General features: G+C 44.1%; 1 protein-coding gene across 1 annotated transcript; it reads right to left on the bottom strand.

Moving 5' to 3' along the window:
- Nucleotides 1-8696: 8696 nt before the first annotated feature.
- On the bottom strand, nucleotides 8697-14428 carry LOC308081449 (uncharacterized protein; the record flags this gene model as incomplete). Its single annotated transcript, XM_080457818.1, has 2 exons — nucleotides 14052-14428; nucleotides 8697-8904 (listed from the first exon to the last, which is right to left on the bottom strand). Coding segments are annotated over exons 1-2 (479 nt in total), but the record flags the coding sequence as incomplete, so codon positions are not given.
- Between the last annotated feature and the right edge of the window lie 572 nt (nucleotides 14429-15000).

Here is a 15000-nt window from a genome sequence, read left to right on the forward strand (position 1 = left end):
CGCAACCCCGCTCAACCCCGCTCGCCACACGTCCCCTCCAAGGTGAATAAATAATAATTAAAGAATAATAAATTATATTATCTATCCATCCATCCATCCATCCCCCCTCTCTCTCTCTCTCTCTCTCTCTCTCTCTCTCAGACCCAAGGGGTCGGGCTTGCATGAGGCTTTGTACCTGTTTCGTCCATACATGGGCATGGTCACTTTGTCCTCCGGCCCCAGCCCAAATAAATTCTGTCCCCCCAAAAAGTCTGTCCATACATGGGCATACGTCGTGCACGTCGTACGAAGCCCGGCCATTCATGGGCATAGACACAGGCTGACACGTCATGTGAAGTCTGGGTCTGGCAGAACCAGGTCTCCTGGTCTTTTTTCCCATACACTGATAGCTCTTTGCCAAAAATAGCCGATCTACAACCTCACAACTCACTCTGCGAGGCGTTGTGAGTAAATCCTCTAATAGTGACCTCTATTCAATTAAAAACCGGCCCTCTATTAATGACTGGGAGTGCCTTGAAATAAGCAATTAAAAGCCGACCCTTCTATTATATACAATCCTATTTTTTTCCCTCTTTTTTTTAAAGTCTGAAGACTCTCGCCTCGGCTACTATATACGCCTGCCGTCGGTTCAAATCACCGTGACACAGCGTAATGTATAAGACAACATTTCAGTAAAGTACTTGAGTAAATGTACTTAGTTACTTTACACATCTGCAGACGAGCTGCTCAGCGTCCGTTCTGGGCGAGCAGCGTTGCAAGAGAGATTAAGCAACACTGCTAGTGGCAACGAGGTCTATGAAAACAAGCCGCTGCTGTTGGCATAGGCTATCAGGTCGATTTCGGATACCGCTGTCTCTCTATAGGCTATACCTGCCAACCTCAGACCGTCAGATAAAATGACACTTCTGTTCTGGGGGGGTGGGGGGATGTTCATCAGTGTGGACGATTATTGTTATGCAGTTATATTTATCGTACTTTGGTGTGAACAGACTTTTATAGGTTCGACTCATCTGCCTACACGTTCAAATTCCAAATATGAATTGCTTACCCCGTGGCCAGGGATGTTAAAATTATCTTCGGGCCCTCCAAAGTACTTGTCTCGTCCGTATTGTTCAATAAAAATACTTTAATCCGATCGGTGGCCATTGTCTCATAATGTATATGAGTGCAATACACCTCTCAACCAATGGGGTCACGTATTTGAAAGCACATAGAGAAAATACGGAAGAAATGTCCACCAATCCGATTCAAATGTTTTTTATTGAACAATACAGAAAGATACTGGTATTAATGAGTAAACGTCCATAAATGTAACATCCGTGGCCATGAGGTCAGCACTTTATTTATTTGAAATATGAACGTTTATGTGATTTACGGTCTAAAAAGGGAGACTTTGCAAACAACAGGTTGAAGTTCATCCATGACTGTCATGATATGACATTGATGTTTCAGGGCTAAACTCGTTCATGATTAGGCTACCCCGTTCTCAAATAGATTAGCCAAAATAAATAAAATACTGCGGCACTTGGTATGCACGTTTTATTACTTGATGCTTTGATAAGGGCAGTCAATCCACATAATCAAAGCTGTAACGTTATGCGTTATGATCATATCAATCAATGAAATTAGATGGAGCCCCACAGTCCGTGTATTATGGCCGGTCCAGTAAAGCAGCTGTAGGCCTAAAATGTTTTAAAATGTCCAAATTTCATACAAATCTTTTGAAATAACCAGATCTACAAGCTAACACAAGCGACGCATTGTGACATTGTAGATTGGATTGATGCCAATGAAAGTTATTAGCAGAACCTTTTTTTTTCTTCGAATTTTTATTCTTTTATTTTGTTGACTTCAGAGCCATGTTTTTCGAATGCAAAAATTAAGCTGTAATAAAGTTAATTTTGAAGTTATTAAATGATATTTATTTCCATTAAAAAAAAAAAGACAAATGTCTGAGATGTGTTTTTGCTCTAAAAAATTACCGAAAATTGTATCAAAGTCCGGCTTTAATGGACATTTTAACATAAATGGAGATCTTCATTCTTCTGTGCCCTCTTCATCAGTGTCATCATTTGTTGGGATTTCAGGTCGAATAACTGTCTCCCATGTTATTTTCGCCGATCCACCTTGCTGCATCTTGTCAGTGTTTAGATTTCTCTCTCTCTCTCTCTCTCTCTCTCTCTCTCTCTCTCTCTCTCTCTCTCTCTCTCCTCTCTCTCTCTCTCTCTCTCTCTCTCTCTCTCTCTCTCTCTCTCTCTCTCTCTCTTCCTCTCTCTCTCTCTCTCTCTCTCTCTCTCTCTCTCTCTCTCTCTCTCTCTCTCTCTCTCTCTCTCTCTCTCTCTCTCTCTCTCTCTCTCTCTCCCCCCCCCCCCACCGGCCAAATATATATAATTTGTGGGCTTCCTGACATGAAGGTGCCCCCCCCCCCCCCCTTCTCTGAGTGGAACAACTACCGTAACAGCGGAATTTTACACCGTGCGTAATTACGCACGTAAGTGCATGTTGTAACATAATACACAACGTGTACTGTACATATAGCTAACTTTAGCCTAATATTCTTGGGGGTCTTCCTAGCGTAGTGAGCTTGTAGATTGGCTCTTTTTGGCAAAAAACTCGACAGATATAGATAGATAGATAGCCAGACAGACAGACAGACAGACAGACAGACAGACAGACAGACAGACAGAGAGACAGAGAGACAGACAGACAGACAGACAGATCGATCTACAAGCCAATCTACAAGCTCGATCGCCTCGCAGCGTGAGGCGTTGTGAGCTTGTAGATCGGCTATTTTTGGTGATGACCTTGACATATAGATAAGATAGATAGATGGATAGATAGATAATATTATTAATTATTCTTTAATTATTATTTATTCACCTTGGAGGGGACGTGTGGCGAGCGGGGGTTGCGCATTTGTGTGTGTGTTACGGCCGCGGACCTTTGACAGACAGACAGACAGACAGACAGATCGATTTACAAGCCAATCTACACGCTCCATCGCCTCGCAGCGTGAGGCGTTGTGAGCTTGTAGATCGGCTACTTTTGGTAAAGAGCTTGACATAGATAGATAGATAGATAGATAGATAGATAGATAGATAGATAGATAGATAGATAGATAGATAGATAGATAGATAGATAGATAGATAGATAGATAGATAGATAGATAGATAGATAGATAGATAGGATATTCATATAATTTATTATTCTTTAATTATTATTTATCCACTTTGGAGGGGACGTGTGGCAAGCGGGGTTTCTCATTTGTGTGTGTGTGTTACGGCCGCGGACCTTTGACAGACAGACAGACAGACAGACAGACAGACCCAGGCCGTTAGAGCACACTCACTCACAAAAAAAATATAGCCGATCTACAAGGTCACTCGCAGCGAGGCGTTGTGAGCTTGTAGATAGGCTATTTTTGGCAAGGAGCTTGACAGATACAGACAGACAGACAGACAGACAGACAGACAGACAGAGCCAGGCCGTTGGAGCACACTCACTTTGATTTCCTTTCGATATAATTTCAACGGGGCATCATTCGAGAAGGCTTTCTGTCCGTCAGACATTCACTGTTTGTCATTATAATAATAATATGAATAATAATAACCATCTTATTTACTATATGCGCGGAGTGTGAGCTTGGAGATCGGCTATTTTTGGCAATGAGTTATCGGTGTAGAGGGGGGGGGGAGAGCAGACCACGTGCGTAATTACGCACGGAAAACTCCGGCTTGATATCGTTTTACATTATAATAAATTATAAAAAAATATATAATCATTTCATGACTGATAGACCGGAAAATATAAACTTGACAGATCATATAAACATTAAAATTATAAGAATTCAAGTAAAATTGAGAAAGATCTGGCCGAATGAAATCTCAACTGCTCCTCTGTCTCAATGCGCAAAATATGCCAAGGTCATGGCGGAGGAGTGGCTGTCAGTGGCGGACCGCCACTGAGAGTGGCGGGTCGGGGCGGAAAGTGGCGGTCAGTGGCGGAAAGTGGCTGTCAGTGGCGGTCAGTGACGGTTCGTGGCGGCAGGCTTGGCGTTTGTGGCGGGAGGCGGCGCTCGTGGCGGGAGGCGGCACTCGTGGCGGGAGGCGGCGCTTGTGGCGGGCGGCGGTCAGTGGCGGTCGTGGCTGTCAGTGGCGCTCAGTGACGGGTTGTGGCGGGTCCGTGGCGGTCAGTGGCTGTCAGTGGCAGTCGTTCCGCCGTGACGGTGGCGTCTCCGCCGCGGCGGGTGCGGCGGAGAACTGACGGTCTGTGGCGGAGAGGCAGAGGCTCGGCGCTCGTGGCTGAGGCTCGGCGCTCGTGCCAGACGCGCGGCGGTCGTGCCAGATGCGCGGCGGAGGCGTGGCGGCCGCCAACGCCGTTTTGGGATCTCGCTGTCTCTCAATTTTCAAGATAAAAAGGACATCTTGGGCTCAAACTGAAGCTTAGGGACATGGGAAGTTTTCTATAAACAATTGAGGCAGTGATATGCACCATAAAGTGCTGGAAAATAATCATCTTTGTTTGTTATTTGTCAAGCGGACAGTATTTTTTTTGTGTTTCTGGGGATGTTGTAGGTCATATCTAAAAATACAATGGTAGCAAGCACTAGAATCCTATTTTGCTACTTACCCCTATGTGTCAGGATACTCCATGCGGAATTTCATATGTGTAAGACAATTTAAGTAATTTTAGTAAATTTTATATTGCCATTAACATCATTTCGGCCCCAAAAAGGGGTTTTGGGGCCCCTGAGACCAAACGGCCCCGAGTTGGGGGTGGTCAGTATGAACTTGTGATGGCCCAAGGTATATGCTAACAGGAAATCATAGTGAAAAGAATTTAGCAGAGAACATCCTGAGGGCTGGGCCTGGCTCCCGGACTATTACTTCCTTCACAGCCTGTTACCAATGATACTAATGAAGGCTCTGTTCTATTTGGCCGGCGAGTGGCGTTTTCCTATCGCTTCGCAGTAGCGGGGGGCGGGGCCAGGAGGACAGTACTCCGTGGTGGAAAATAATGCTCGGCGCTGGCATTGCCTAGGGGGGCGATAATTTACGATTCTGTGCCTATCGGTACATAATTCGGACGGGGCTGAGTAGGCTCAAGCGAACTCAAGCGAACCTTACAACGACACTGAGTAGGCTCAAGCGAGCTCAAGCACAGCAACGCGCTCGTGGTGCTTCTCGTGGCTCAAGTTTGCTTGAGACTGTGCCCCTCCTTCACGGTCCAAAACTATACTTTATTGGCGTATAAAAAAGTAGTCGGCGGTTGTTGGAAAAGGTAATGTCTTAAGTAGGAGTCTAACCCGGGAGGTGTGGGTAAGGGCAGGTACACACTGTAGGACTTTTAAAGTGGTCGGGGAGTCATCTGATCGATAAGCAATACACATTGCAGGAGTTTATTTCTTGAAATCGGCTGTCATATATCGTTGTGGTTTTCACCCTATAGATTGATCCCGACCAGGGATTACACACTGTAGGATAGTTCACTAGGATGCTATCCAGAGTCAGACCCAATACATACATTTGTTTTTATTCCAATTCATTTTAACAGACGTCTCCCGTGATCGATCGATCTCTCGCTCTCTCTCTCTCTCTAAAATAGCCTCTCTCTCTCTCTCTCTCTCTCTAAAATAGCCTATCTACAACGTGAGCTTGTAGATCGGCTATTTTTAAATATCCAATGTATTTGTATATATAGGTTTAAAGTGCTCATAGTCGCTTTTGTTGGGCTTGTTTTCACAAACTTGTTTCTGTTTGCTTATTTTTCTCGCAAAATCTGGCAAGCCTGTCTACACAGACACTCGCATAGTCTCTCTCTCTCTCTCTCTCTCTGTGCAATTCCTCTTAAACAAACAGCCCAGCCTCGAGCACGCTCGCTCACTCTCTCATTTTGTTTTATAATGTTTAACTTAATGGACGGTAATATACTAATATTGCGGTAGGGACTGTTTGTTGTGGTCAGATCCAGCGACCCTCCCCTATAGCCACGGTGGCTGTAATGTGCTCTCATTGGCTGTGGGCGGTTCTCCTTGCAGAGTGCTCTCAGCTCCTTTCATATAGAGCGTCGCAGTTCCCGCCCACTTCCTGTTTTTTTTGGTGCCGGAAGAAAAAACTCAATGCATTTTTCCATTGACATTTCCAAAAATATTTATATCTATTAATTTAAGCCTCGAATCAAGCCATCACGAGATGACATGAATCATGACCATAAAACGTTTTTTTTCTGTGATTTTTTAAAATTTTATATTTAATTATATGATATACTATATTTAATAAATACCCTTTGTTTTGCCGTTTTCAACAAAAAAAAAATCACAGAATCAAACGTTTATGGTCATGATTCATGTCATGTCATGATGGCTTGATTCGAGGCTTAAATTAATAGATATAAATATTTTTGGAAATGTCAATGGAAAAATGCATTGAGTTTTTTCTTCCGGCACCAAAAAAAACAGGAAGTGGGCGGGAACTGCGACGCTCTATTGTATGATACTGTCTGATGTCCAGTCGGCCGAATATCAAACCTGCTAGATATCTAGAAACGGTCGGGAAGCCATCGCCGAGCGTAATTATCGTGGCCGAATCGTCTCGCAGAGCCTTTCACACACAGCGACCAAAACCTCGCCGATCACAGCCCGATCTGCGTCAGATCGCCGGTTTTGTCGGCGAGACCCAAAAAAAGTCCCCGACAGCATAATCTGACCAAATATCCTACAGTGTGTGCGTGCCTTAAGGGTCCATTTGGTTCCATTTGTACACCGAGTTACACTCCCGTAAGGAGCCATTTGGAACCCCCCTCAAGGAACCATGAGGGTCCCTGGACCACACTTTGTGCAATTGGTTCTGGCCCAATTGCACTGGTTACCAGTGAAATATCGCATTGATTTTAAAATTTTACTTTTTGTTTTTAAAGCCTTAAATGGCCTTGCGCCACAGTACATTTCTGACTTACTTTCTGCACCTCCTACCCTCAGAGTTCTTAGGTCATCTTCCCAAATGCCCCTCGACATTCCCCCAACAAACCTTAGAACAAAAGGTGACCGGGCTTTCTCCGCTATTGCGCCCACACTCTGGAACAATTTACCACTGCACATTAAATCCAGCTCCACCATTGAAAGTTTTAAATCCACCCTAAAAACCCACCTCTTCTCCATTGCCTTCAGCTCAGTCTGAGGGCATTCTTAATTTATGGCCACTGAATGTATTTTTCCTCTTTTTTTTTGTATTTCTTTTATGTTCTCCTATCTTTGGTGTTTTTGTTTAGGTATTGCGTTATGTTTCTTTAACTATGCTGTATTTTTATTAGGTTATACTATTGTGATTGTAAAGCACTTTGGGTCAACTTCTGTTGTTTTTAAATGTGCTATATAAATAAAGGTGACTTGACTTGACTTGACACTTTGAGACCCACTAGTGCAGTAGAGTGTTTCCAGTGAGCCAACATGAACAATATCAGTACCTCTGACTCTGCTTGACCAAAATGGAACAGAGCCTTCATTAGTATCATTGGTAACACCTGTGAAGTTCTTTACAATATGGTTGCTGTGCATAGAGCCTATAAGCAGAGTAAACATGAACTCTAGTCAATAAACAACCAGGTAAACAATGAACCTACAGTAGCATCTGTCTAAAAACAACATGCTATCTACTGTAAATGATATACTGTACATTTGAAACTATAGGATACCAGGTAAGCAATGAACAAGGAGAGTCAAGTGCTAGGGTGTGAGGTGGAGTCTGAAGAGGTGAGTGCTAAGGTGTGAGGTGGAGTGCGAAGAGGTGAGTGCTAGGGGGTGAGGTGGAGTCTGAACGGGTGAGTGCTAGGGTGTGAGGTGGAGTCTGAAGAGGTGAGTGCTAAGGTGTGAGGTGGAGTGCGAAGAGGTGAGTGCTAGGGTGTGAGGTGGAGTCTGAAGAGGTGAGTGCTAAGGTGTGAGGTGGAGTGCGAAGAGGTGAGTGCTAGGGGGTGAGGTGGAGTCTGAACGGGTGAGTGCTAGGGGGTGAGGTGGAGTGTGAAGGGGTGAGTGCTAGGGGGTGAGGTGTAGTCTGAACGGGTGAGTGCTAGGGGGTGAGGTGGAGTGTGAAGAGGTGAGTGCTAGGGGGTGAGGTGGAGTCTGAAGAGGTGAGTGCTAGGGGGTGAGGTGGAGTCTGAAGAGGTGAGTGCTAGGGGGTGAGGTGGAGTCTGGAGAGGTGAGTGCTAGGGGGTGAGGTGGAGTGTGAAGAGGTGAGTGCTAGGGGGTGAGGTGGAGTCTGAAGAGGTGAGTGCTAGGGGGTGAGGTGGAGTGTGAAGAGGTGAGTGCTAGGGGGTGAGGTGGAGTGTGAAGGGGTGAGTGCTAGGGGGTGAGGTGGAGTCTGAAGAGGTGAGTGCTAGGGGGTGAGGTGAAGTCTGAACGGGTGAGTGCTAGGGGGTGAGGTGGAGTGTGAAGAGGTGAGTGCTAGGGGGTGAGGTGGAGTCTGAAGAGGTGAGTGCTAGGGGGTGAGGTGGAGTCTGTAGAGGTGAGTGCTAGGGGGTGAGGTGGAGTCTGGAGAGGTGAGTGCTAGGGGGTGAGGTGGAGTGTGAAGAGGTGAGTGCTAGGGGGTGAGGTGGAGTGTGAAGAGGTGAGTGCTAGGGGGTGAGGTGGAGTCTGAAGAGGTGAGTGCTAGGGGGTGAGGTGGAGTGTGAAGAGGTGAGTGCTAGGTGGTGAGGTGGATTCTCACCTCACAGGTGTGGTCGTGGTGGCACTGGGAGCTGATTGGCTGCTTGGTGGGTCAGGTGTAGGGGTGGTGGGAGTGGGAGGAGCCTCTCCAGCGGCGGGTGATGTGATTGGCTCGCCGGGGGCGGGGCGCTTGGGGTCGGGAGGTCGCTCCGGAACAGCCGAACTGGACTTCCTCTTCCCAAGGAGGGAGGTTGTTCCCATACTCCATCCTGATAGGTTAAAACACTTCTGTTTGGTTTGGGCAATTGTCAACGGTGGACTAAAGTACTCAACCCCAGTACTCGAGTCAAAGTATAGATACTCCTGGTCAAATATTACTCCACTACAACTGAAAGTCGCTCAGTCAGACTTGTACTTCAGTTAAAGTTCTGGCTTTTAAAAATACTTATGTATTCAAGTATACAAAATAGCAATAATAGTCAGTGAAAATGGCAGATCTACAAGCTGTCACATCACAGCGTGTTGTGAGCTATGAGATATGCTTTTTGGGCGGTGAAACCGCCCCTATAAGTGAGGTTTGGATATTTGTACAACAAATCCTGCGCTGTGATTGGCCAAAAAGTACCCCGCCTAACCCTGCACTGTGATTGGCCAATCACAGTCTATTCAGGACTGTGATTGGCCAGTGTCACATGACACATGTGCATAGCCCTATATAAGAAACCATAACTTAAAAAAAACCATATATTGGTTTTTTTAAAGTTATGGTTTCGTCCATCATAAAGAGTGTTTCAATAAATGTATTTATTTTTTGTACATGATTGGTTGACTCCATTCAGTATTGTGATTAGCTAGCAAGACACCGCCCACTTCACACAGGGTGTGATTTTTTCACTGTATTTGAGATATGGCTTAAGTGGTTACCTCATTACAGTATGTACTTCCAGTCCTAGTGGACACAAAAGTACAATATTTGTCCTTGGAAATGTAGTGGATTTAAAGCCATAAGTCTCCAAAAATACATATACTCAAGTTAAGTACAGATACTCAAAAATGTACTTTTAGTACGACTTCATCTTCATATAATTGGTCCTCAGTAATGCCCATTATAATATGGTACCACCTGTGTCTCAGAGGAGGGCTGTGGACAATTCTGAAACCTGCCTACCAGTGACATCATCGGTAGGCCGGTCACAATTATTACATAATCACAATTATTTTAGATATCTTTTTGCATAATTATCTATTTGCATAATTGTCATAGTCATTTCCATGAGCTGTGTCCGTGTGCTCGGCAGTAAGTCGGATTATTTTCCAGTGGGGGTTGGTCTCAGACAGGGCTGCGCCTTGTCACCTATCCTGTTTGTGATTTTCATGGACAGGATCTCGAGGCGAAGTCGTGGCGGAGAGGGTATACGGTTCGGTGAGCTAAGGGTTGCGTCACTGCTTTTTGCGGATGATGTGGTCCTGATGGCACCATCGGTCCGGGACCTTCAGCTCTCACTGGATCGGTTCGCAGTCGAGTGTGCGTCGGCTGGGATGAAAATCAGCATCTCCAAATCTGAGGCCATGGTTCTCAGCAGGAAACCGGTGGATTGTGCAGTCCGGGTAGGGAATGAGGCTTTGCCCCAGGTGAAGGAGTTTAAGTATCTCGGGGTCTTGTTCACGAGTGAGGGGAGGACGGAGCAGGAGATCAGCCGGAGAATCGGAGCAGCAGGAGCGGTATTGCAGTCGCTGTACCGCACTGTGGTGACGAAAAGAGAGCTGAGCCAGAAGGCAAAGCTCTCGGTCTTCCGAGCAATCTTCGTTCCTACTCTCACCTATGGTCATGAAGTGTGGGTCATGACCGAAAGAATAAGGTCGCGGGTACAAGCGGCCGAAATGAGTTTTCTCAGACGGGTGGCTGGCATCTCCCTTAGAGATAGGGTGAGAAGTTCGGTCACCCGGGAGAGACTCGGAGTAGAGTCGCTGCTCCTTCGCTTGGAAAGGAGCCAGCTTAGGTGGTTCGGGCATCTAGTACGGATGCCTCCCGAGCGTCTCCCTAGGGAGGTCCTCGCTGCACGTCCCACTGGGAGGAGACCCCGGGGCAGACCAAGGACCAGATGGGCGGATTACATCTCCACACTGGCCTGGGAACGCCTCGGGATCCCCCAGGAGGAAGTTGCTAATGTTGCTCAGGAGAGGAAGGTCTGGAGCTCTCTGCTGGAACTGTTGCCCCCGCGACCCGACTCCGGATAAGCGGTTGAAGATGGATGGATGGATGGATTTCCATGTTGAAAAAAAAATCTAAAATGGTAGTGAAAATAGCAGATTTACAAGCTCAAAACCTGTCGCGATGTAGCCTTGGAAACCCATGCCTTTTTTTGATGTGACGTGTGTTGAGCTTGTAGATTGTCTAATTCCACATTTAATCTTTTTTTAAGTATAAGATAAATAAGCAAAATGTCATAATTGTGACAGCCTATGGTCATTTCATTTCAAATGTCTTATTTATTTCTTTATTTATGCAAGAACAATGGCTTCTATTATATCATGCTAACTTTCCGAGGAATAGAAAGCCTGCCATTTCTATTATAGTAGCTTCAATTCCCCATGATGTGGAGTTAGGAGATTGTGGAGTTACCTCCTAACTCCACTTGGGCTGGATTTGAGTAAAGTGATTCAAGTACCTGACAATGTATATAAAGTCACCATACTAACTTTGATGCATTATGTTCTTTTTTTTTCCATTTCCTGAAAGGTTAATATGTTGGACATAGCTGATATATGCCCGACAGCAGATATATGCAGGATAGCCTATTAATGGACTGAATTTTATCCAGTGGTCTAGAATTTTGGGGCATTTTTAATGTTACTGATGCTGTATATAATATTCAAGCTTATACCTACATTGTACATAATATATGCTGATCTATTTTTATTATTCTAGTAGTATAAAACTTTTTTTTTGCTCTTTTTTCTGTCTTTCTTTTTCAATAATAATAATAATTATCATTATTACCTATGCCTCTACATTGTCTGAAGGAAGCTAAAACAAATAAGACGTTTTATTACTCTCATGTACCAATAAAATACAACCTGTAGCTATGAATTAAAAATGTAGGGGGACTCGGTCTACTGTGGCAAGCATGGAGGTTTCTATTGGCTTCTCATTGTTCACATCCGGTTTAAAGCCCGCCTACAACATCCGGTCATTTTCACCATATACGCACATGCAAACACGGAGACCATTTCCGTATCCGGCTCTAGACCGGATATGTACACTGCAAAGTGAATGGATCCCAGTCTAACTGCTTTAATAACGACACAAGTGACGACTCACGACTGTTCCAAAATAGCAGATCTACAAGCTCACAACGCGTCACGTCCGTGACACGTTGAGAGCTTGTAGATTTGCTATTTTAAGAAGCACCGACACCGTAGCACCACAACATAATGAACTGCGTATTTCCCATAGAGATAGACTGTAAATCTACACTGTCGTGAAAATAAATAAGCATTATAATTTCGGTACCCACATAAACAAAGTGAGGTGATTTTTAAAGCCTGCTCTACACGGTGGGGAGACTCTCAGAAACAAATATTTTGAGTAAAATCATTTATTTGCCAGAAAATATAACATTCCAGCGGACGGAGAAAATATTGTTTGAGTGACTCCGGTGCGCCATCTACCGACAGATCCGCTCAACAGAGCGTTTGTGTGTGAGCTCAGCAGACTGGAGAGAACATAATGATATTATATATTTAAATGGTTTTACTGAAGTGTAGACATTGTTGAAATGAGGAGAACACACGCAGGCTACAGTTACAGTAGGAGAACTCCTCCTAAACGCCATGGAGCAGAGCTAGCAGAGAGAAGAGCACCAGAGCTAGCCTATAGATGCTATCAATGCTAGACCCTCCATTATTATACAGCTCCATTCATGCAACATAATGAGTCCTGTAACATGTGATTGTTATTAAACCACGATAAACTCGAGTCTGACTTTTACTTAGTTTCTAGCCCTGGTTCAGAGCGTTAGTGAGTTAGAGGGAACTCACTAACGCTCTGAACCAGGGCTACTTAGTTTCGTTTCTATGATAATGTCAGAATCAATAAAAAATATGACGTCTCTATGATAATGTCAGAATCAATAAAAAATATGACGTCTATGAGTCTTGATCTAGCCTTAGATCAAGACTCTCGTAGATGTATTTGATCGATTTTGACTTTGTTTATCCCTACGAGTCTTAGCTACCCCCCCCCCCCCCCAGATTGCCCTGCAATGTCAGCAGCAAAGCCCGTACTTCTCCTAACATGTACAAATGCAAAATATAAGGTGCTTACACAGTTGCCCCAAATGTTAACTCGGTGTCCGGCGTGTTTGTGCAATGTATTAGTCCATATTTTTCAATAAAGATATGTTTTAATCTCGTCTGTGGTCGAACGGCATTTTCCCCCCTCGTTTACTTCCTTGTTTACATTGAGTGTAATTCCGGCTTTCACCGGATGCGTCCCTTCGCTACCGCCCATTGGGAACTTCCGACCGAATGGGCCACAGACGGGATTAAAACACTTTTTATTGAAAAATATGGACTAATACATTACACAAATACCCCGGACACCTAGTTAACATTTGGGGCAAGCACTTTATATTTTGCATTTGTACAACACGGGCTTTACTGGTGACATTCCAGGGCAAACTGCGGGGGGTGTTCGCTAAGACTCTCGTAGATACGAAAGTAAAAGTCAAGATTCGATAAAATACATCTACGATAGTCTTGATCCAAGGCAGGCAGGGAACTAAATTGACCTTTACAAAGTCTGCAACTCTGACTAGTGTACAAATGGAACCAAATGGACTCCATTTGGTTCCATTTGTACACTACCCAGAGTTAAGGGAGCTTGAAATGTAGTTTGAGAACCACTGGTCCAGAGTCCAGGACTGTGTTTTAAAACATTCCACCGTCATGTTATGCGGAACTTTCTATCAATAAACTCCGTGCAGTCATTGTTGTTTTATTCCGAGCTTTACTGTATTAAGTAAAAGTATCAGTACTGCAATGTAGACGTACTCTGTTACAACTTACAAGTAAAAGTCCGGAATAAAAAATGTACTCGAGTAAAAGTGCAAAAGTATTGGTATCAAAATGTACTTAAAGTAACAAAAGTAAAAGTACTAGAAAATAGAAACAAGCTCACAATAGCCTAGGTATAAAATAGGGCTAAAGAGGTTATGCATGTTTTATAACGGAATAATTTATATCTGCAAAGTAACTAGTATAAAGTTTTCAAATAATTGTAGTGGAGTAAAAGCACAATATTTGCCTATGAGATGTAGTGGAGTAGAAGTAAAGTACAGTACTTTTAGTAAATGTACTTAGTTACTTAACACCAGAGCGTGCATCTAGTTGCTTGCGTCTATACTTTGTTTACCTGGACGGTTCGCTGCTGCAGACCCTGCGGATCTGCCGCTCTGGGTGGTCTGGCTGAAGGGCAGGGTCCGGTACTCTGTCTTGCACCTCCATTCGGGACAGTAGTAGGGTCCTTGGTGGTCCTTGGACCCCCCGGACCACAGGTCCCCGATGCACCTCCTGCAGAACCTGTGTTTACACTGCTTCAGCGTCACGGCGTCCGCCGCCAGGGGGCTGTGGCACAGCGGGCACTGCTGCTGCTGCTGCTGACCACCGTCCAGTGTATTACCCATTTATTAGTGATTGATTGATTACTGTTTAATGTGATTATTTTGTCTGTCTGTCTGTCTGTCTGTCTGTTTATTTGTCTGTCTGTCTGTCTGTCTGTCTGTCTGTTTATTTGTCTGTCTGTCCTCTTCCGCACAACGAGGAGGAATGACGAGTCGAAGGGCGGAGCTTGGAGGGTTTGAATCCCGCACCGCCCCTCCCACTCCCACTCTGCCTGCTGTTAAAGGCACATACACACGCACACAAACACGCACAAACACACAAACTATATATATATATATATATATATATATATATATATATATATATATATATATATATATATATATATATATATATATATATATATATATGTGTGTGCGTGTGTATATGTATATATATATATATATATATTATATATATATATATATATATATATATATATATATATATATATATATATACATATATATATATATATATATATACACACACACACGCACACACATGCACACATAAATATGCACAAATATATACACGCACGCACGCACGCATGCACGCACACACGCACGCACGCACACACACAGTATACATATCCATGTATGATTTAGAAAAAAAATATTATTGTTATTTCCTTATCTAGGCCTATTTATTTCTTGTTTTGTAAGTTATTTAGTAAAATATGAAATCCCCACCCTCTGCCC

Source organism: Gymnoscopelus braueri (genome assembly GCF_963280865.1).
Source record: "Gymnoscopelus braueri genome assembly, contig: SCAFFOLD_590, whole genome shotgun sequence".
Lineage (NCBI taxonomy): Eukaryota > Metazoa > Chordata > Actinopteri > Myctophiformes > Myctophidae > Gymnoscopelus > Gymnoscopelus braueri.